The sequence below is a fragment of the Natrix helvetica genome, assembly GCF_964273705.1.
Source record: "Natrix helvetica genome assembly, chromosome: 1".
NCBI lineage: Eukaryota > Metazoa > Chordata > Lepidosauria > Squamata > Natricidae > Natrix > Natrix helvetica.
Window position 1 is genome coordinate 72,006,189 of NC_138548.1, and position 23,425 is coordinate 72,029,613.

Consider the following 23,425-nt stretch of genomic DNA (forward strand, 5'->3'; position numbering starts at 1 on the left):
ATTTTGACAAATGGTGGTTTTAATATTGGGGCAGATCTGTTGAACTAATATGATCGCTGTAATTTCATATGTGTTTTACTAACATCTATGGTTGCAAATAAATATTTAAATCAATGTACAAAAAAATAAATAATCTTTTGGTGCCTAATAAATATGATTTATAACAGACATCATGGCAATATTTGAATATGCCAGTTGTTTTAATAGGATAGTCCCATATTTTTGAGTAGCTTTGCTGTCCACAAAATCTCTATATCATATAACTAAAATAAATGTCAAAACTTCTCACTTTTGCTTTTTGGTTGCCAGTTCTGCTGTGCAGGGGGGCAACCTCCAGCAAGGGAAGTTTTGCAACCCCTTGGCAGTTCGCAGGGATGATTTGACTTGGTATCTCTCTCCCCCCTCCCCCCCCAATTTGTCAGAACTTTGTGACTATTATTATTTCTGATTTTTAAGCACCACATTTCCCAGAAACCTTCACAGCGTGTTTTTTATTCTCCGCACTAAATCCTTGGGGTTATAAACTGGGAGCCAAAGTCCAGGAGGCAAAAGAGGCACAGCCAAGGTCTGAGCGGGAGCAAAGGGAAGTTTGTCTAGCTTTAGCAAAATTGCTGGGATGGCGGCGCGCATTCTGGTCTTGCCTTCCCCCACCTGCCTGTATGACGATCCCGTGCAGGTGAAGATCGAGGGCCTCTCTCCGCTTCAGGAGGTCACCGTCGCGGCCTCTTTGGAGGATGAAAGCGGCCACCTTTTCCAATCGCGCGCGTACTATCGGGCTGAAGGGAACGGAGAATTGGACCTCAGCTGCTCCCCGTCGCTGGGTGGGAGCTACTGCGGGGTGGAGCCCATGGGCTTACTGTGGGCGCTGGAATCCCCGACGCCCTACAAGAGGCTGAATAAGAAGAACGTCCTCACCCCGTTCTGTGTCACCTACGAGGTGTACGACGGGTGCGGAGTCACCGGCTCGCTCCTTTGCAGCTGCCGCAGCGAGAGGCGCTTCATGGCCGAAGGCGTGAAGAGAGTGCCCGTGCGAGAAGGCCGGCTCAGAGCCACGCTTTTCTGCCCGCCCGGTGAGTTGCAACTTGCACGGATGGATGGGCTGAAACCCCGGGGGTCGCGGGGCTGAGGTCTCTGAAAGGAACCCGCTTAGGAGGGCTGGGGAAAAGCGGGCAGAGTGGAAACGATTTCATCCCTAAAGGTAGATGATTGAAAATAGCCCAGACAAACACACACCCCTCCATCCATGGAGCTGCTTCCCTTCTAGGTTCCCAAATCCAGGCGAGTTTTCCACTCATATGAATCTTAGAGCAAATGAACAAACTGCATCTCTAGAAATTGCTATAAAGGGATGTTGTCTTAAGAGTAGCAGGTGTGCTTTCTCCATTTCTCCATTTTATGCCTACCTTCTTCCCTTCCAAGTCTAAGTGCTCTTCACTGTGGACACAACATATATTGTACGGAATTAAAGACTAAAATGTCACAGTTGTAGGCCATAAACCTGGCCTTAAAATTCTACAGAAACTAACTTATCAAACAGCAGCATTAAATCAAAATAGTTAAAATACAGAATTATTCTAGATCTGAATAGAGAAGAATTCCAGCTCAATAAAACTCGGAATTCTCTTTCACAACTGGGTGAGACACTCTCTGGTATCCATTTAACTTGAAGCAAGGCTTCACTAGTAGTCTTAAAACAGGGAGGTCCAGCATTTATTCCACAGGTGTGCCGGATAGCTCTAAATCTCTGGACGGTTTGATTTGGGTGTCTTGGAGTCCACCAACTGGTGGAGAACTGTAGCTTGGGAAAGGGTGTCTTAAACTGTAGGGCTGGTCTCTGAATTTTCTTTCCAATAGTATCAGCCTGTGTGGTTTTATATTCCTGTAAAGCCCTGTTCTTTTTCGTGTCCTTTTTTAGGTCCTGGACCTTTCCCAGCAGTTCTTGACTTGTATGGATTTGGAAGCGGACTGGTGGAGTACAGAGCAAGCCTTTTGGCAAGCAGAGGTTTTGTTACACTGGCGCTTGCTTTTTCAACATCTCAAGATCTCCCAGCTCTCCCGGAGTTCATTGACTTAGATTATTTTGGTGAAGCAATAATGTTCTTGCAGAAACAACAAAAGGTATCCAAGCAAACTAAGATCATGGGTGATGGGGCATTGACCTTTGAGCAAGAAATAATTTGGTGCTTTTGTAGTTTTGTTGTACAATGCAGTTAATCTGAAGTCTTGTTGGAATGGAACCCTTTAGTTTATACTGAGATTCATAAATGCAAACTTATCTTAAGCTGATGCTGAAGAAGTCTTGGGTTTGGTTCCAATTTGTGTTGCAAAAATTTCTATTTGGCCACCCTCCCTCGACTTAATGTTCTCCAAATTTGTTGTGTATTTTGAATGTTATAATTGCAGACCATCTGGAGGAAAGGGAGATACATTTTAATTAATGGGGAAAGAATGGATATGGATATTAAAGTAATCCTTTTCCTATGGTTTCAGGTTAAATCTATGAAAATTGGAGTCCTGGGACTATCGAAAGGTGCAGATCTTGCTCTTTCTTTAGCGGCATTTTGGCCAGACATCCAAGCTGCTGTCAGCATTTCTGGCTCAGTGTCAAATACTTTTTTGCCTTTGAAAGTGAAAGGACAAATCATTCCACCTCATCCTTTTGATTTGGAGAAGGCCAAACCTACTGATGTTCCTAACGTACTAGATTATGCTGAAGTAATGAATGACCTCAAAGACCCATCAACCTGGCCATGCCGCATCCCTGTTGAAAAGTCCTCAAGCAAGTACCTCTTCATATGTGGACAGGATGACAAAAACTGGAAAAGTCAAATGTTCTGCCAAGAAGCTGTTAGCCGCCTTCAGCAGAATGGACGTCATGTGGAGTTCTATTGCTATCCTGGAGCTGGACACCTCTTGGAGCCCCCTTATATGCCCTTGTGCTATTGTTCATATAACAAGACACTTGGGAGCCTTGTAGTCTGGGGCGGAAAGTGGAAAGAACATGCAGAGGCACAGGAAGACGCCTGGCAAAGAATATTAGCCTTTTTCAGACAACACTTGCTGGAGTCAACTTTGAAAAGTTCTTTATAGGGTGCAGTTTCTTTAGATGTCAGTTGGTAACCAAGTTAAACTCAGAGTGATGGTCTTTAGAAAGTATATTTTGCCACTTTCAGATACACCAATGGGGCACCACAATTTTCATTAGTTTGGTGAAAGCTCTTCTAGCTGGAGACCCTTAAGCACCTTATACATAAATTGTATGCAATAAACCAGTGCCTTCCTAATGCCGCCACCCTTTAATACAGTTCCTCATGTTGTGGTGACCCCCAATCATAAACCTATTTTCATTGGTTCTCTATAACTATAATTTTGCTACTGTTATGAATCGTAATGTAAATATCTGATATGCAGGATGTATTTTTATTGTTATAAATTGAACATAATTAAAGCATAGTGATTAATCACAAAATAATATGTAATTATATATTGTGAAATATTTCTTAATATATCTATATATTAAGAGAATGTATCTTTCTCTTTCTGTCTCTCTGTCGCTGCTTTCATACCTAACGTGGTGTTAGAGTTAATGGTCTCTAAACGTTAAATGGGTGCCTTAAACACTGCACTAAACTGGCTTTCAATGTTAACAATGAAATTTTTAAGGACCTTGTCCAGTTTCTTTTAACAGAGGTGTAAATTTTGTCTGTTTTTGTTTTTGCTTGAAATCCTACCAAAGACATGCAGAAAGTCACTTTCAAATATATAAGTTATGCAAAGGAATTATTTATCTGAATAACTGGTAGACTTTGTAAGACTGGTCTTATGTAAGAATTTGAAGAAAACTCTATTTTGGGGATATTTTGAATCAATTATATTTGTCATTGTACTCTGTAATAAAATGATTTAAAGATTAAAAACTAATATTGTCATAAACATTCCTGCATGAAGAAGTTTGTATTTCTCTCCTGAAAATAGATAAATGTGCAACCCGCAGTTAAGGTAGGACTTTCGGCAATTACAGTTTATATTTATTATGGCATCAATTGTAGCAGAATAAAGGCAACTGTTTGAAACGTAATTATGATGTAACTGTAGAGTTTGAAATGTATGTAATACACACTTTCTATTCTATTATAGTACCAAAATCCAAGTTTCTTTTTTTTAAACACTCACTGCAAACTTCAAAGGTATTTCTTTTCTTACTGATTTTCTGTATCTCAATCCTATTCTGCACATTAGATTTCATGAAACATGAAAGAAACATTTGTACTCTGGAAATTGCATAATGGCCCAAATTAGGTTTCTGAAACTCTCACTTGGTGCTATTTTTATTTAATCAACCATTCAACTTGCCAAAAGGTGATCTCATGACCCTGGGACACTGCAACCATCATAAATATGAAGCTGTTTTCAAGCATCCAAATGTAAACCACATGACCATGGGGAAACCTGACTATCTGTACTGGTACTGTTCAACTGTAACAACATCACTTATTTTATTTATTTATTTATTTATTTATTTATTTATTTATTTATTTATTTATTTATTTATTTATTTATTATTTATTTATTTATTTATTTATTTATTTATTTATTTATTTATTTATGAATTAGATAACAGATATATGTATAAACATGATTATGTATACATGAAATGAATACAAATACAAGGGAATATTAGGACAGGGATGGTAGGCACCCTGGTGCGCTTATGCACGCCCCTTAAAGACCTTTTAGGAATGGGATGAGGTCGACAGTAGACAGTCTAAGGTTAAAGTTTTGAGGGTTTGGGGAAGAAACCACACTGTCAGGTAGTGCATTCCAGACATTGACAATCCTGTTACTAAACTCGCGGGGAGGCGGAACCAGAAGATCTTAGATGGTTCCGCCCCAGGCGACTGATGGAACCAGACAGGTTCCAGACGGAGCTTGGGCCACTTCCTGTAGCCCTGACCCGCTCCCGGGCGGAGGACCTGGTGGCCCTATGGAATAGTGCGGCGGCCAGGGCTTTGGACCGGGTGGCGCCCTTGCGGCCTCTCCGGTGGCAGCGAACCACCCTGGCCCCTTGGTTCACCGAGGAGCTGAGGGTGATGAAACGCCACAAGAGATGCCTAGAGAGCCGATGGAGATACTCTCGCGCCGAATCTGACCGAACACAGGTAAGAGCCCATTTACGGACCTACCTTGTGGCACTAAGGGTGGCTAAACGTCGATATTATGCCACCCTTATTGCGTCCGCAGAAAACCGCCCTGCCGCCCTGTTTCGGGTGACCTGCTCCCACCTTTCACAGAGGCCGCGGGAAGCCCCTTTGCAGGGTAGGGCAGAGGAATTTGGGGAATATCTGCAGGACAAAATCGCTCAGATCCGGAGTGAATGGGTCCCCCTCAGTGATCCTGGGGAGACACCGGAGGCGAGTCTTGAGGTACCACTCTGGGAGGAGTTTGACTCTGTTGCCACCGAGGATATGGACAGGCTACGTGGGCGACTGCGGGCCACCACATGTTTATTGGACCCGTGTCCCTCCTGGCTTGTACTGGCAGCCTGGGAGGCTACACAAGACTGGCTCCTGGGATTGGTGAACGCCTTGCTGAGGGAGGGGTTCCTAACAGCTGCCTTGAAAGAGGCGGTGGTGAGACCCCTACTTAAGAGGCCTTCCCTGGACCCAGTAGAGTTAGCCAATTATCGTCCTGTCTCCAACCTTCTCTTCCTAGCGAAGGTTGTTGAGAGTGTGGTCGGTCCTCTCACCTCTCCTGTTCAACACATACATGAAACCGCTGGGCGAGATCATTCGAGGATTCGGGGTTGAGTGACATCTGTATGCAGATGACACTCAGCTATATATCTCTACCCCGAACCACCCCAACGAAGCCGTCGAGGTGATGTCCCGGTGTCTGGAAGCCGTGCGGGTCTGGATGGGTGACAACAGACTCAAGCTCAACCCTTCCAAGACAGAGTGGCTGTGGCTACCGGCGCCCCGCTTTAGCCAGTGTGTTCCATCTCTGGCTTTTCGGGTGCGTTTCAAGGTGCTGATTGTCATCTTTAAAGCACTCCATGGCTCGGGACCTAGTTACCTGCGGGATCGCATTCTACCCCACACATCCCTACGACCAATCCGTTCTCACAGAGAGGGACTCCCCCGGGTACCTTCCGCTAAGCAGTGCAGGCGGGCGGTGCCTAGGAATAGGGCCTTCTCTGTGATGGGCCCAACCCTCTGGAACGACCTCCCCCCCGATATTAGAACCACCTTGGACCTCCGCTCCTTCCACAAGAAACTCAAGACCCACCTGTTTCGACTAGCCGGCCTGGCCTAATTGTAATTGTAATTGTATTTACAGGTAACACTCACTACTGACCTTCCTGGATGGCTTTTTAAATTTTAAATTTTGGGGTTTTAAATTGGTTTTAGAATTGTCTTTAATTATTTAATTAGTTTGGGTTGTATATACAGACGGTATGTTTGCGTTGTTCTGTCTGGTGTTTTATGTTATGTTTTGTTGTTTTATACACGAACGGTCTGTACACCGCCCCGAATCCCTCCGGGGAGAGGGGGCAGTCTATAAATTTAATAAACCTAAACCTAAACCTAAACTCATATTTTCTGCAATCAAGTTTGGAGCGATTTGCCATAAGTTTGTATCTATTGTGTGCTCGTGTGTTGTGGTTGAAGCTGAAGTATTCATTGACAGGTAGAACATTGTAGCATATAATTTTATGTGCTGACTTCCTGCAGTGACGCCATTGTGCTAGGAGCTGAGGAACAGGGGCTCTTGTAACCTCAAACTCTAACTTCTTCGTTTGGGCTCACTTCTGAGTGCTGTGGATCCTGAAGGGACCGGCAGATTAAGGGGGAAACTCTGAAGACACTGGGGTGATAAGGCAAATCCCCCCAGTGGGTAGGAGAAACCCATTAAACGCACGAGGATCTATCCTGCCACTTGGACAGGACTGGAGCGATGGTGACCACATAAGAAGGAAGCAGATAGAGAAAGCAGTTGACATTGAGACATCTGTTATCATTGACAACCCAAAGAAAAGGAAACAATGCGAAATTGGTGGAGAGGTTGAGCTGGAAAGAAAAAGGCTCTGTGACGGAGACTGTTTTTGCAGTCCAGATTTTTGCCGAAAAGTAGTGAGAGCTGAGACAGTAGAGTTGAAAGTGACAGCATGAATAACTTGAATGGAAGTGGCCACAGTGAGAAACCTGATGAGAGGGAAGAGAAAGAACCAAAATCCGGCATTGACAACAGGAGCTGGATATATTGGCTGCTGAGAAGACCCGGAAAGCACACAAAGGATTGTATAACAGTCAGGCGGTTGTTGACTTTTTTTCCTGCTCTTCTTTCTACTCTTTTGTCTTTCCAAAGAATAGCTGAACTTTGAACAGGTAATGAAGGAAGTAAGTGCTCTCTTTTTTCTTCTTCTTTTGGAGGGGACACTTTACAAATATACAGTATTTACTCTCCTTGGGAGTTGGAACTGGATCAGAGACAGTAGAGAGAGAATTGTTTCGGAACGGTTGGAGGGGTCTTTTACCCATTCCCCCTTTGTTTTGTCTTTGCCCCTGGGCTTGCTGTGATCCCTGTGATTGACAGAATGGACAATGATACAGAAGAGAGGGTGACACCTAGTGGATTATAAATTTGAACCATGAAGACTGATGGAAGAGAATCAACTGTGACACAAGCTGGATTAAATATATATAAATATTAGTCAAGTCAGGGAAAAAACAGCATCCAACCCTGCTTCAGCAACATCCTCACCCCCAAATCAAAGATCAATTGAGAGTGCATTGGGGCTGGAGAAAGGCAGAACGATGGCAGGAACAATGGGACCAGCACAAACAATGCAGAGTATGCAATTAATGCTCCAGATGATACAAGAGACATTGGTGAAAAACCAAGAAGTGATGGCTACAAATCACAAAGAGACAAGGAGGAATCATGAAGAAATTAAAAATGAAATGGGAGAATTGAAAGAAAATATAAAAAACGTGGATGACAAAATTGAAACGATACAGAATGCCTTAGTAATCAACGAACAGAAAATCCAAAACATCAAAACAAAAATAGAACAAACAGATCCGAAGATGGAAAAAATGGAGTTGAAATATATACAAGTCAAAAAAGAATTAGAGTTATCAATAATCCAACTTGAAAATGAAAGAGCTTCATTTTATCTAAGATTCCAAAACATACCAGAAGAAAAAGAGGAAGATCTGAAAGGAAAAATGATCGAAATTTTCGCTGAAATTTTACAGAGAAAGGAACAAGAGTTGAGAGAAGACATTGATGAGGCTTACCGTGTGCACACTAATTATGCCAGAAGACATAGGCTACCGAGAGAAGTGCATATAAGATTTGCCAAAAAACAACAACAACTAGAGACAAAGTGTACAAAAGAAACCCAGAGAAGGGACTATAACATTCAAGGGAAAAGAACTGATTACTCTTAAACATATACCTCAGAGAGTCCGGGAACAGTGCAGACAGTACCAATTTTTAACTAACCAGTTAAATAAAAACAGAATAATGTAAAGATGGTTGGTACCAGAAGGGATATTGGTCTCTTGGCAAGGAAAAAGGTATAAAATAGAGAATATAGAAGAAGCACAGGAATTTTACAAAAAATACTTCACAAGGGAAGGCATCTTTCCATTCATAATTCAGTGAGTTAATGATGATAGTGATCATTTGGATATCATCAATAACATAGCCACTTTCTCTCAATTCACTTCTCATTCCTTTCAGTTTGGTCAAATGTCCACCAATTTGTTCACCAGGTTTCAACTTCGAACCATGGAACTCAGACATGAGCAAATATGAAGATTCAATTGAAATGGGCCTGTAGCAATCTTCCAAGGTAGCCCAAATTTGTTGGGCTGTTGCATCAGGTGGGAAAGTAACCTGCAATTCAGTATCCATGGACATCAACAATGTTGTGCAAGCCTTAGTCTCTAGGTCTCTTATTGCAGGAGTCCATGGTTGGGCAGAAGGATTAAACACCATACAATGGGTACCTTCTCTGCGAAGCAAGAGTGCAATTTCACTGACCCAGGCTTTATAATTCTGTCCTGACATCTTTAATGTGGCCTCACCAGTCAAAGGAGTGACAGAAGGTGCCTGTTGAGGAATATGGATTTGAGCAGCTTGCTGTGCAGGTAAATATGCTGGTTGTTGAGCCATGGGGCGCTGTAACATGACCTGTGGTCTCTGTGTTACATTTGCCGTTGGTGCTTGAGCAGCAAAATTAAATTGGCTTGCTTGAGAGGCTGGCATTTGCCTTTGCTGCATTAAGTATTACCTTGTTCCATCTAGGGAAAATCCAACACCACCAGGGGGCATTGAAGATTGAACCTTTGGAGGCATTTGCATTGTTGCTTGGACATCTGGACGAGCTACAGATAAATTTGACCAAGTCTGTTGCAATTCCTTTAACTGCTGCCCTAATAAATTACTTCCGCCAGGAGATGGCAGTGCAGCATCACTTTTCAGCTGTAATAGATCTGTCTGTGTGGCAAAATCTGGAGAACAAAGGAGATCACGTGGCCTCTGTGACGTGTACATATCTCTCTGTTCTGATTTGCCTCACACTGTATCCACCAGGGTGTGTGTCTTAGGCTCTGAAGAAGAAGGCAAGATGGCATCCTCAGACATTTTGGAAATGGGGAAACCCCTCCTACTTGCCTCTAATCTATCATAGTGTTTTCTAGCTTGAAAAAGCTGTTTTTCAAAAAAGTCTGTCTGGTCATGATAGCTTTTCATATCTTGCCCAGGGATTGGGAAGAATTCATAAGTTTCTTTTTCTACGTTGGGGTGGAATTCTTCTGCCTGCAAGGGTTTTGGCCAAGCATCAATTGTTTCATAATCTTTAAGACATATTTGAGAGTGAATTTGCTCTGGGAAGGAACACTTTGGTTTAGCCCCGAGCATTTCATAATCTCTTGGAGATATTTTGGAGCATGCATAATCAGAAGATAACATAACTGACCTTGGTCTGTTTGTTCCAACTTTGAAAGCAGCTCTATCTCTTTCTCCCATAGCAGATTTTTCTTTTGGCCCGGCTGTTGAAGAAATTCGGAGCTTTGGAAGCCAGCTTGAGAAATCTTCCAGTTCTGTGTCAGAGGGGAGTGACCCCTCAGAATGTGCTTCATCTTTGCCTTGTTTCTTTTTCTTCTTTGGCATGGTTAGGAAGTTGATTTAAGCGTATCTCAATAGTTATAGATCATTCTTTCTAATTAGCCTGGTCGCTTTATCTCTTGAAGATAACTAGGAAGGAAAAAGCCGTAAATTATGACCATCCTTCTGCCATTTATTGTCAGGGGAAATTTCACCCTGAGCTAATGAGGTGTAGACCGTCGGCTTTCCTAACAGCATATCTTCAGAAAAAGCGAAAATAAAACCCGAGAACATGTTCTAATGAAAAACAAACTTTAATATGAAAATAAAAATAAACAAAATCTTACTATCAGGTTTCAGGTTTCAGGTTTATTTAATTTATAGACCGCCCCCTCTCCCCGTAGGGACTCAGGGCGGTGTCTAAATTAATTACATCTCTGCAGAGCTATGTGCCTGCCTCGTGGCAGGCGAACAGAAGATCAGAAGTCTCTCTTTTTTTGGAATGTGTGTGAGCAGACGCAGTACATCACTTGCTGATAAGGCCTGTGACCTGCGCAGTACATCTTCAGCACGGCTAGCAAACAATTAACGCAGTGACACAGGGAATAAAAGGTTTAAGACTCAAAAATGAAGAATATAAGACCCAAGCCTATGCCGATGACTTAGTATTTGTTCTAGAGGATCCATTAGAATCCAGTCTGAAATTAATTAAAAAATTAGAAGAATATGGCGAAGTGGCAGGATTAAAAAATCAATAAAAACAAAATAAAAATAATAACCAAGAATATGACAAAAAAGCAAGAAGAGGAACTGGAATTAGCAACTAAAATGCAAATAACTAAGAAAGTGAAATACTTGGGGATCTGGGTGTTGGCAAAATGTTCTACAATTAAAGATGATAATTATAATAAACTAGTGACACAAATAAAGAAAGATTTGGAAAGCTGGGAAAATATTCAGTTATCACTAATGGTACGCATAACCACAGTTAAAATGAATATTTTACCAAAATCTTATTTTTGTTGCAAGCTGCACCTATTAATCTGGGTAAAACTTTCTTTCAAGAATTAAACAAAATAACTGCTAGGTTCATTTGGCAAGGATGAAAAGCGAGGATCGAACTAAAGTCAATGCAAGACAGCAAGGAGAGGGGAGGTTTAGCGTTACCAAATTGGGAATTATACACATTAGCAGTAACAATAACATGGGTGAAGGATTGGATAGAGCTAAAGAATAAAAGAATTCTGACCTTAGAAGGCCATTATTTGCAAGTAGGCTGGCATACATTCCTATGGGATGATAAAAATAAAATGCACAAATACTTTCAAAAACATTTAATTAGAAAAGCCTTATTGCAACTGGCTCAAAATTTTAAAAAATCCACTATGTGAAAATCTCAAACTGGCTATCCCCGACAGAAAGGATGATCCATCCAAATTTTATAGATATGAATAAAATGCTAAGATACAGAGATTTAATTAACAGACAGGGAAATTTAAAAACAATTGAAGAATTGGTAGAACAAAACATGAAAGTTGACTGGCTAACCTACTTGCAAATCAAAACTAAACACAATAATGATACTAAATTATATGGCATTGAAATGGAACCACACGATAAAATAATTCAAAACTCAGATAGAAAGATGATAGGGAGAATATATAAAATTCTCCTGAAGTATAAAATGGAAGAATAAATCATGAAAGAATAAATGATAAAATGGGCACAGAACTTTGGCTATAAAATTGAATTAGATAAATGGGAGAAAAATTTGGGGAACAAACTTAAAAATGACACTATCAGTTGCATACAAGGAAAACCAGTACAAAATGTTTTACAGATGGCACCTGGCACCAACAAGGTTAGCTAAAATCTCAGCAAATACCTCCCCAAAATGTTGGAAATATGAATCAATACATGGAACATATTACCACTTATGGTGGACTTGTGAGAAGGCTAATTTTTTTTGGAAAAGGATCAAAAAATGGCTAGAGGCAATAACAGGAGTCAAAATAGATTAGAAACCCAAAGATTTTTTTTACTAGGAATAATGACTATGAAATATAAAAAAGAAATCCAGTATATAACTTTTACATATAATTACGGTGGCGAGGATTGCCTTCACTCAAAAATGGAAAAACAAATTAATTCCAAGCAAAGATGAAATAATAAAGAAGGTTATGAACTGTGCCGAAATGGACAAATTAACAAAAGAAATCCAGGGAAAAGAAGAAACAGAATATTACCAGATATGGGATAAATGGTATAGGTGGATGGAGGAAAGAAACAAGGATCAATGAAGGAAGCCAATAAGGCCCAAAAATAATAGTTAAGGAGAATTAACACATAAACGTATATGTATACAAGAGGTTTAAATTTACTAGAGGTAATCAGCCAATATAGCAGACAGATGAGTAAAATAAGAGGGTTAAGAATGGTGAAATGCAAATGAAATATATTAGAAGGGGAAATAATATAAGGAGAACTGTATCGATTGGTAATTACTATTAGAAAGAACAGGAAGCTCCTGTTTGTATTGTATTGTATAAATGTGGTGTACATCTAAGTTTTGTATGTGTGTATTTTACATGTTTGTAAATAAAAAAAAATGTGCTAAACTAAAGTTGGATCAAAGGCAGCAAAGTTCTAAGTTGTCTAAGCCCAAAATTTCAAATCTGGTGCCATAATGTACTCTGTTGCGAGCAGAGGAGTGGAGGACTCTTCTCGTGAAATATCTCTCAACTCATTCGATTGTATTTATGTCCAATATGCAGTGCAGGTTCCAGACAGATGAGCTGTATTCAAGAATTGGTCTAGCAAAAGTTTTGTATGCCCTAGTTTGCAGTTCACTATTACTAGAGAAGAAGCTTCACAAAATTAAGTTAACAACTCTTAATGCCTTTTTGGCAATGCTGTTACTGTGAGCTCTGACACATAGATCATTTGAGATGAGTACTCCAAGACCCTTGACAGAGTGGATGTCGTCTATGAGGTCGTATCTCATATCCCAGCTCGTATTTTGTATTCTGATTTTTTTTTTTTGCCAATGTGTAAGACAGAGCATTTGTTGGTTGAGATTGGGAGTTTCCAATTGTTTGACCATTCTGACACATAGTCAAGGTCTTTTTATTTGTTAAGAGGTGCAGGATTTGATAGGGCATTGTCTATTTTGACTACTTGTTGCCTATTTGATAGGAACACAGCTATCCACTTATGAAGGGAACTGGAGATGCCATAATATTTTAGTTTTAGAAGTAGTTTGTCATGTACCACTGAATCAAAGGCTTTACAGAAGTCTATATACACGCTGATGATACTCAGCTGTACATTTCCACCCCGAACCACCCCAACGAGGCCGTCGAAGTGATGTCCCGGTGTGTGGAAGCCGTACGGGTCTGGATGGATGACAACCGACTCAGGCTCAACCCTTCCAAGACGGAGTGGCTGTGGGTTCCGGCTCCCCGGCTCCCCGGTTCAACCAGATAATTCCATCTCTGGCCATTGGGGGCATTCAACTCGCCCCCGTGGAGCGGGCGCGCAATTTGGGTGTCCTCCTGGATGCCAGGCTGTCCATGGATGAACATGTGACAGCCGTGGCCAGGGGGGCGTTCCACCAGGTTTGTCTGGTGCGCCAATTGCGCCCCCTATTGGACCGGGACGCCCTACGCACAGTCACCCATGCGCTGGTGACGTCTCGCCTGGACTACTGTAACGCTCTCTACATGGGGCTTCCCTTGAAATGCACTCGGAGACTGCAGTTGGTCCAGAATGCGGCCGCGCGGGTGATTATGGGGAGTACTAAGTACTCCCATGTGACACCTCTCCTGCGCGAGCTGCACTGGCTTCCTGTGGTCTATCGAGTGCGTTTCAAGGTCTTGATTACGATCTTTAAAGCGCTCCATGGCTCAGGACCTAGTTACCTGCGGGATCGTATTCTGCCCCATACATCCCTACGACCCATCCGCTCGCACAGAGAGGGACTTCTCCAGGTGCCGTCCACCAGACAGTGCCATGGGGCGGCGCCTAGGAGCAGAGCCTTCTCTGTGGCGGGCCCAGCCCTGTGGAATGACCTCCCCCCGGATATTAGGACCACTACTGACCTCCGCTCCTTCCGTGTTAAGCTCAAGACCCACCTTTTCCAAATAGCTGGCCTGGCTCAACCATAACTTCGTAACGCTCCTGATGGGTTTTTTAATTTAGTAATTTTATTTAAGGGGATTTTAAATTGTGTTTTTAATTGTGTTTTTTAATTGTGTTTTTAATTGTCCTTCACTTATAAGTCAACTCTCCTCCATGCACATATGTATATGTCTCTGTTCTTTTTGTATATATGTTTGTCTTATGTGTATTTTTATCCGTTTTGATTGTACGCCGCCCCGAGTCCTTCGGGAGAGGGTTGCGGCTAATCAAATAAAATTATTGATTGATTGATTGATTGATTGATTGCGTCTATTGCTTTACCCCAGTGACGTGCGGTGAGATTTATGCCTGGTGAGGCTGGTGACGTCATCAGGAAGGCAGGGAATGGGACCATGTGTGCTGGAGGCTGAAGCTGCCTCAGTCTCCAGCACACGTGATCCCATTCCCTGCCTTCCTGAGCGCGCTCCGCCGGCTCGCGCTCCGCGATCCCCAACAGCAGCTGCTTTTCAGTGCTTTTCTGTGCATCTGGCGTTTAGGACATCTGGCTATCTACCTAAATGCCAGATGCACAGAAAAGCACTGAAAAGCACTTCGCCTCCAAGCCACTTCGTCTTGATGATGTCGCCGACGTCGCTGCTGGGCGCGGCCGGACGGAGGTAACCAGAGTGGCACCGAGGGGTCCGGGCGGACAAAAGAGTGAGCGAGTGAGCGATGGAGGATCAGGCAGCCTGATCCTTGGTCGCTCGTCCGCCGGACTGCCTTGGCGCCACTCTGGCTACCTCCGTCCGTCCACGCATGGCAGCTGCGGCGACGTCATCAAGCCCCTGCCACTTCTGGACATCGATTGCAGTCGCGAGGAGTGCGCAAAGTACAGCGGAGGCAGGAAGGTTATTGGTGCTTCCGAGAACCCTCCTGCCTCTGCCAGTTGCCCAGCTGGCACCGCCCCGCGTGCGCTCCTCCTCCTCCCTCCTCTTCCTATTATATATATGAAACTCCCTCGTGGATATTATTATTTTATATATTATTATTTCATGATGAGAGGTGAGGCTCTGCCTCCCCTGACCGCACGTCCCTGCTTTACCCTGGTTGAGTTGTGAAGTCCATATGTTTTTGCAGTGTAAGAGTTGCAGATTTTTTTTCTGAAGCCAGATTTCTTGTTAGAGAGTAGGTTGTTTGTCTCTAAGTAGAGGGTAATGGATTGGTTTATGATTGATTCCATGACTTTGCAGGTCACACAACATAATGAGATTGGTCTGTAATTTTCAACTAGACTGGGGTCACGCTTTTGAAGATAGGGATGACTGTGGCTAGGGACCATAAGTTAGGCAAGGAGCTGGTTCTGAAGGATATTTCATAGATTATGCTAAGAGGTTCTGCTATGGTGGTTGAGAGCTTTTGTAAGAAGTAGGCACATAATCCATCAAGGCCAATAGATAGAGATGGTTTTAGGTTGTGTAGTGTCTTTTCAATGGCATCTTCTGTAAAATTGACACGTAGTAGATTGTTGTAATTGGTTGTGGTATAACTGGGAAATGTGGGGCATGAGCCATTGCTGTGTACAAAGACTGAACCAAAGAATGTGTTGAAGAGGTTGGCCTTAACGGTTTCATCATTACAGTCGTTCCCGTTTGGCCCTTTTAGTGGTGGGATGGAACTTGAGTCTTTAAATTTGTTGTTTACAAAATTATAGAAGGCCCGGGTGGATTTCGTGCATAGTAGGTTTTCCTCTTGTTTGCTGTGATATCTGATGCATTCTGCCTTTATCTGTCAGCATAAGTTTTTGTAGCGACTTTTGAAGTTAGCTATGTAGCCAGTTTTGTTTTTGCGCCAAAGAGGTTTTTTTTTGTTTGACTGAAGCTTCCTTATTGTTATTGGTAATTTGTTTTTCCTGGTTTTGGTGGTTATTAGAGGTACGTATAGTTTGATGATTCTTTTGACTTTGTGCAAAAAACATTATAATGGTCTTCGGCAGTGTTGCAGCCAGTGAGTTTCCCAATCAAGGGATGAGAGATCGTCAGTTATGAGATCATACTTGGCTTTTCTAAAGTTATACTTTGAGATTCTGATGTTATTATTGTCTTTATAAGGACATAAATTGAGACAAAAGTCAATCATGCTGTGGTTACTGTTGGAAAAGGGTTCATTTATTTATAGACCATAGATTGAGTTTAAACTATTGCAGAAGATGAGATCTAGGGAATTATTGAGTCTAGTGTTGTTTGTAACTAGTTGATCCAATCCCAGATTAGTAACGACATTGTACGTGGTTGCATATATTGGTTCTGTTGTACGTTCATTTAGGGTTCAATTAATAAGCGGTAGATTGAGGTCGCCAAGAAAAATAAGAGGGTCTAGGCAAGAGGTTCCTTGTTCAAGGAACCTACTTCAAGGAACCTACTTCAAGGAAACTGCTTCAAGGAACATTCTCCTCATGGTGATTCGGCAGGTTCCCAGGCTTTTAGCTTTTCAGAAGGCCATCAAGACCCGACTTTCCCAGGACCTGGGATAGAATGAGGACATCTGGGTTTTGGGGCATCCCATGGAGTTGACCAAAGTGCTGGGTCTTTGTTTTCTGGTTTATGATTACAGGATTTTACAGCTATTGCGTACTGTCTAAAATTGTGTTTAAGATGGGTACCTGTATAAACCTTTTAAATAAATGAATAAATAAATCTGTGCTGTTGAAGATACAGTTCTGGATACAAATTGTCAAGGAGAACTGAGGGATGTTGCTTCAAAACTACAGAAGCATCTTTTGTGGTAGAAAAGAATACAGAATTGGAAGGGACCTTGGAGGATGGGTCAAGTAAAAACAAGTATAATTTGTTAGAGTTTATTCGGGAGTGTCATATTTCTTATAAAAATGTCATCTGCTAGTTTAGCTTCATAATGCGATCAAGAGAAACTTGTAATAATTTTAATAACAAAAGGCCACAAGGATCAAGGAGACAATTTGATCTTCAGGTTTTCCCAGTCATGTTATGCTACATGCTGTTCTTTTTTTCTTTGTAGAGAGGATTATAAGAGAGTAGGTGGGGCTAATACAAGTAAAAGTATTATTTAATGCCGTTAATACTAGAAGTAATATTTAGATATACAAAGGGATATACCCATTTTATCTAATTATAGTGCAGTAGTATAGCAAATATATGTGGTGCCAGGATGGTTCTCCCTGGGGATGGATACTGTTCCTCATCACACTGGCCAGCTCCAAAACTCAATATTAGTCCGTTCCCTGATTTTGAATATAAAGGTGTGGTGGATTAATCTCTCATTTTCATATATGCTTGGAGTGCATTGGAAATGTAATGGAAACAAGGAAAATGTCTTGAGCAAAGAAAAAAGGGAACGGCCCTGAGGGGCAGGAGGAAGAGGCAACAGATAAAATAGACCGGATTTGGTGGGTGGAATGTAATATACCAGCGATGGTGAACCTTTTTTGGCTCGCGTGCCACAGGTGGGGGGAGCGCAGGGGGGTTGTGTGCAGGCGTGCCGCACCCATAATGCGTGCACAACAGGTGCAACCCCCCCATTTTTACATGGATTTTTTGCCCTCCCCAGGCTCCAGAGGCTTTATAGGAGCCTGGGGAGGGCGAAAAGAGCCTCCCACGCCCCCCCCAGAGGCCCTCCGGAGGCTTCAGGGACCATCTGGAGGCTTCCCTGAAGCCTTCGGAATGCTTAAAATGACCCTCCGAGCAAACCGGACTTCGGACAGTCCCTGAAGCCTTCGGAGCACTCAAAACGACCCTCCAAGCAAACCGGAAGTCACTTCCGGATTGCTCGAGGGTCGTTTTAAGCGTTCTGAAGGCTTCAGGGAAGCCTCCGGATGGTCCCTGAAGCCTCAGGAGGGCCTCTGGGGTGGGGGGGCGGGGAGGCTCTTTTCGCCCTCCCCAGGCTCCTATAAAGCCTCTGGAGCCTGGGGAGGGCAAAAAATGGCTTTAAAAAAGGGTGAAATCAGCTGGCCAGCATGTGCATGTGCGCTGGCCAGCTGACAGGGCAGCGCCTCGCATGCCCTGACAAATGGCTCCACGTGCCACCTGTGGCACGCGTGGCATAGGTTCGCCATCACTGTAATATACTGTAAGTAAATGGCTCAGACAAACTCCTTCCTACTTCTCATACAGATAAAGGGAGGGAGAGGGAAACACATTTAAAATTGCAATATTCTGTTGCTATAATTTTATTATAAAAGTAGAACGTACCTAAATGATACTGGCTTTCTAGACTAACCCACCTTGAATGGCTGACACATAGAGTCTTGCCTAGTGTTTGAGGCTGAAAGGCTTGAGATTGTGTAGTTTTGTAGCTCTCTGTATCACAATGCTCAAGAAGAGACCAAGTGCATGTTCCGGCAATTCTGAGCCAATGGAATCAAAGTGCTGAGAAGCACAGCGAAAATGAGGGAGAGATACATTGACTTCCTCTATTTCCAAGATCAGGAAAATTTCTAGAGGAATTGTACTTGTCAAGGGAATGAGAATAGAATAGAATAGAATTGGAAGGGATCTTGGAGGTCTTCTAGTCCAACCCCCTGATTAGGCAGGAAGCCCTACACCACTTCAGACAAATGGTTATTCAACATCTTCTTAAAAACTTCAATTGTTGGACTATTCACAACTTCTGGAGGCAAGTTGTTCCACTGATTAATTGTTCTGTCAGGCAATTTCTCCTTAGTACTAGGTTGCTTCCCTCCTTGATTAGTTTCTACCCATTGCTTCTTTCCTACCCTCAGGTGCTTTGGAGAACAGTTTGACTCTCTCTTCTTTGTGGCAACCCCTGAGATATTGGAACACTGCTATCATGTCTCCCCTGGTCCTTCTTTTCATTAAACTAGACATACCCAGTTCCTGCAACTGTTCTTCATATGTTTTAGCCTCCAGTCCCCTAATCATCTTTGTTGCTCTTCTCTGCACTCTTTCTAGAGTCTCCACATCTTTTTAACATCGTGGCAACCAAAATTGGATTCAGTATTTCAAGTGTGGCCTTACCAAGACATTATAAAGTGGCATTAACACTTCACGTGATCTTGATTCTATCCCTCTGTTTATGTAGCCTAGAACTGTGTTGGCTTTTTTGGCAGCTGCTGCACACTGTTATCATCCAGAATGAGAAACGTTTCCCTGTGAAGCCTCATATTTTCTACAGAAAATAGTATGGAACAATGGAACTTATGCTGCTTCTTCATAATTGGAATTAAACCTTAATAGGGTGTCTTTACACTTTTTCAAAGGAGACAAAAACAATGGTTTCATTTTTATAGGATGCTTAAAATGGGACAAAGGTTTCGAAGTTTATGATCTGCCTTGCTATGATACCTCAGGTGACTCCAATTCTGGGAATCAGTTACTCAACAACTGGGCTTAGCACTTGCATGATGGGAAATCACTTTCTCCACAGTGGAAGTTATTATTTCATTCAGCAGCATACCTTTTGGGAAGACTCTTAGGCAAGTAACAGAAAAGGTGGTCATGCACAGGGAAGACCAATATCCTAATGATCCATATGTGATGTCTCTAGTGTGGTTCCTGGCTTGCTTATCCTTGGCTATAATAATCCCACATTACTTTTGTTGTCCAATGGCCATGCCCATTATGGTAGCCTTATTTTAAATTATTAGCACCATGCCTTTAAAATTCCTTACCAGACATGAGGATATTCCTAATTTTAATGGAATATTAGGGATGAAGTATCAGCTCCACCAGCACTGAAGCAAGATAGCCTCCTTCCTACCCTCACTACCATTAAATTGAACTACTGGGACTCTCCAGCAATTTTCCAGGTTCTAGAAACTGATTATGCCCTGCAGCTGAGCTCTTGTCTTGAGCTTGGGAGACCACAGTCCCCTGTTAAATTTCTCAGCTGTTTTTGAAAATAGTCCACCTACCTATGCATCATAGTAGAGCTGGCTAATTTTATTGTCCAACTTTGGGTGGAATTATTTGTATCCTACTCCTCAGGGACTGCATCAGTGACTAACAATATTGCAATAGCATTTCTCAAGGCTGTGGTCCAGAGGTGGTATTCAGCAGCTTCTGCCCAGTTCTGGAGAACCGGTAGCAGAAATTTTGAGTAATTCAGAGAACCGGTAAATACTACCTCTGCCTGGCTCCACCCCCATCTATTTTCTGCCTCCCGAGTCCCAGCTGATCAGGAGGAAATGGGGATTTTGCAGTATCCTTCCCCTGCCATGCCCACCAAGCCATGTCATACCCACCAAGCCACGCCCACAGAAACGGTAGTTAAAAATTTTGAATCCCACCACTGCTGTGGTCCAACTTAGAATAGGCTTCAGTAAATTCGTCATTACGCTGGCCTAGTGACTCTAAACATGTGCACCAGCAGTGGTGGGTTCCTCCCGGATCGCACCGGATCGCGCGTGCTCCCTTTCAGCGCTCCACCTGACTTGCGCGCTCCCTTTCAGCGCTCCACCTGGCTTGCGCGCTCCCTTTCAGCGCTCCACCTGGCTTGCGCGCTCCCTTTCAGCGCTCCACCTGGCTCTCGCGCTCCCTTCTGGCGCTGAAACCGGAAGTACAGTTTTGCCCGGCCCTGGCGAAGCAACGACGCCTGTCTGCGCTCCACCAGCTCGGCTGGGAACGGAGATGTTTCCTCAGCGGAGCGGAGCGCCTGAAAAGTCTTTTCAGGCGCTCCGCTCCGCTGAGGAAACATCTCCGTTCCCAGCCGAGCTGGTGGAGCGCAGGCAGGCGTCGTTGCTTCGCCAGGGGCGGGGCAAGACTGTACTTCCGGTTTCAGCGCCAGAAGGGAGCGCGAGAGCCAGGTGGAGCGCTGAAAGGGAGCGCGCAAGCCAGGTGGAGCGCTGAAAGGGAGCGCGCAAGCCAGGTGGAGCGCTGAAAGGGAGCGCGCGCGATCCGGTGCGATCCAGCAGGAACCCACCACTGTGCACCAGTCATGCTTTCTTAATGGTGGAGAAAAATCCATTATGAACATGGAAAGCATGTTGTGATTATAATTTCATTTGGATTGAAATGAAACCACACTTCCCTACATTCGTTGCTTGGAAGTGAGCAAACTTTGATTAACAGACCAGAGAGTTTAAAAAGCTTCATGGCTGACAAAATCTATAGAAAACAAAGCAAGGGAAGTGAGCTGAACCTGTTCAGAGGCAGTAGCCATTGTGATCAAAGAAATTTAACTCAACTCTTCCTTCTCTTCTTAAACTCTTATTACAGTTTAGGAGGGCTAAAAACAACATATTCATTCCAGCTCATAATACCTTACTGTTTTATAGGTCTTGTTTTTAATGATGCATTTATAATTGTGTTCATTGTGTTTTTATAAACAGCCCAAAGCTCTTAAAAGCGGATATAGAACTACCAAATTACTGAATAAGAGGAAGTGCACATATATCACACAAATAAAATTACCATATAAAACCACAGAGTCAAATTGATTTGTTTTTTCAAAGCAACAAAATGGATTCATGACAAGTGTGGGAGGCCGTGGCTTCCCATTACGTACAAGACCAGCTTTAACCCTTGATGGGGTGAAATGGAACAGAAATTCGATTAATGTGTGCAAAACTGTCATTCACATATGCCACTGTAAACATCTGGAAAGGGGTAATGGTTAATTAGTGTTTGTTGTTGGAATAATCACACTTGCAACGCAGTGGTGGTATTCAAAATGTTTTACTACCAGTTCTGTGGGTGTGGCTTGGTGGATGTGGCTTGGTGGAGGTGGCAGGGGAAGGATGCTGCAAAATCCCCATTCCCTCCCCACTCCAGGGGAAGGATATTATAACATCTCCATTCCCTCCCAATCAGCTGGGACTCGGGAGGCAGAGAACAGATGTGGGAAACAAAACAATAAACCCTCCCCTCATAATAAGGCCCAAGCCATATTTTGTGGGTAAAAAGAGTCTTATTTTCGGGACTACATGGTACCACTCTGTCTGCATTTCCCAGCCTCTGAGATGGATGGGGTGGGGGTGAGCTGGGTTGAGAGTATTAACTTTTAATACTGTAATCCTACCTTTGAAAATTTATTTTTTTATTTTGCTCTTATTTATGCTTTTACATTATGATATGTTTTTATTGTAAGCCACGCAGAGTCACTTAGGTGAGCTGGACAGTGTAGAAATGTGAAAGAGATGGGTAGATATGTAGAGAGATAGATAATAGAGTAGATTAGAGTAGAGTAGAATAGGTTTCTACTCTACTTTATTCTGTTCTGTTCATGCTGAGAGAGGAGAGGTTCCCACTGAAGACCCTTGCCTTTGTTAAAAAAGTTTTTTTAAAAAATTTGTCCTTTCAAATTCATTCATAGATATACATTCTTATAATTGCTATTTAACGTTTGTCTATTCATCATTAGTCTCTAAACTCATTTTACACACATATATAATACAGTTTGGGTCACTTTCTTGCCACTACGTGCCTCCATCTTATTTTGCAACAACCTTGCTCCTTCCATCTTCTCAACATCCCTTCTCTACCTTCTTCTTTCCTCCTCTCCTTCCTTCTTTCTTCTTCCCCTCTCTTCCCCCTCTCCTCTTTCTTACCCTCTCTCCTACTCTTAATTCCCCACCCTTGCTTTCTCTGCTTTACCCTTTATTCTTTTCCCTCCTCATCCCCCCTCCTTTCTGTTGTTGCCTTACTTATTTATTTTCTCTGATGGGTTCTTGTGGTGGCGTTTCAGCAATCCCAACTTTATATTTTCATACAAATAATTTTCTCTGTTTACATTTTATTTCTAATATTAGTTCCACTTCTGTCATTTTTCCACTTGTATATTTACATTTTAATATTTTCTTATTTCCCCTCCCCATAATTTAATAATGTGTCATCTGAGTTATTTATTTCATGTTTTGTTCCTTTCTATTTATATCTTTTTTCAAGACAATCATAAAATCGCCCCCATGTCCTGTCATACACTGATTCTTCTTTGTCCTTTATTCTCAATGTCAACCTGTTCATTTCTGCACAATCTAGTATCTTCTTTATTACCTCCCATTCTGATGGGATTTTATTTGCTTTCCAATTTTGTGCAAATACAATTCTAGCTGCTGTGATTATCTGTACAATAAAATATGAATTTTCTTTATTATATTTCTCTGGTAGAATACCCAATAAAAATATATCAGGCTTAAACTCTACAGGTTGATGTATCATTTTTTCTAATCATGTTTGTATTTTAACTCAATAGCTTTTTG

The 23,425-nt window shown here is 42.5% G+C and overlaps 1 protein-coding gene across 1 annotated transcript; it reads left to right on the forward strand.

The window, feature by feature from the left end:
* The first annotated feature begins 494 nt into the window (after positions 1 to 494).
* Positions 495 to 3,780, forward strand: LOC309383227 (acyl-coenzyme A thioesterase 1-like). The gene is made up of 3 exons (XM_081935492.1): positions 495 to 1,070; positions 1,916 to 2,118; positions 2,491 to 3,780. The coding sequence occupies exons 1-3, from the start codon at positions 617 to 619 to the stop codon at positions 3,088 to 3,090; spliced, it is 1,257 nt and encodes a 418-aa protein (XP_081791618.1). The 5' UTR covers positions 495 to 616; the 3' UTR covers positions 3,091 to 3,780.
* The last annotated feature ends 19,645 nt before the right edge of the window (positions 3,781 to 23,425 follow it).

What these genes read in the sequence shown, in the direction of transcription:
- LOC309383227 (XM_081935492.1), top strand. Translation starts at nt 617, where the DNA reads ATGGCGGCGCGCATTCTGGTCTTGCCTTCCCCCACCTGCCTGTATGAC. An exon ending in CACGCTTTTCTGCCCGCCCG is followed by an intron (nt 1,071 to 1,915) that starts GTGAGTTGCAAC and finishes GTCCTTTTTTAG; the next exon opens with GTCCTGGACCTTTCCCAGCA. An exon ending in TCTTGCAGAAACAACAAAAG is followed by an intron (nt 2,119 to 2,490) that starts GTATCCAAGCAA and finishes CTATGGTTTCAG; the next exon opens with GTTAAATCTATGAAAATTGG.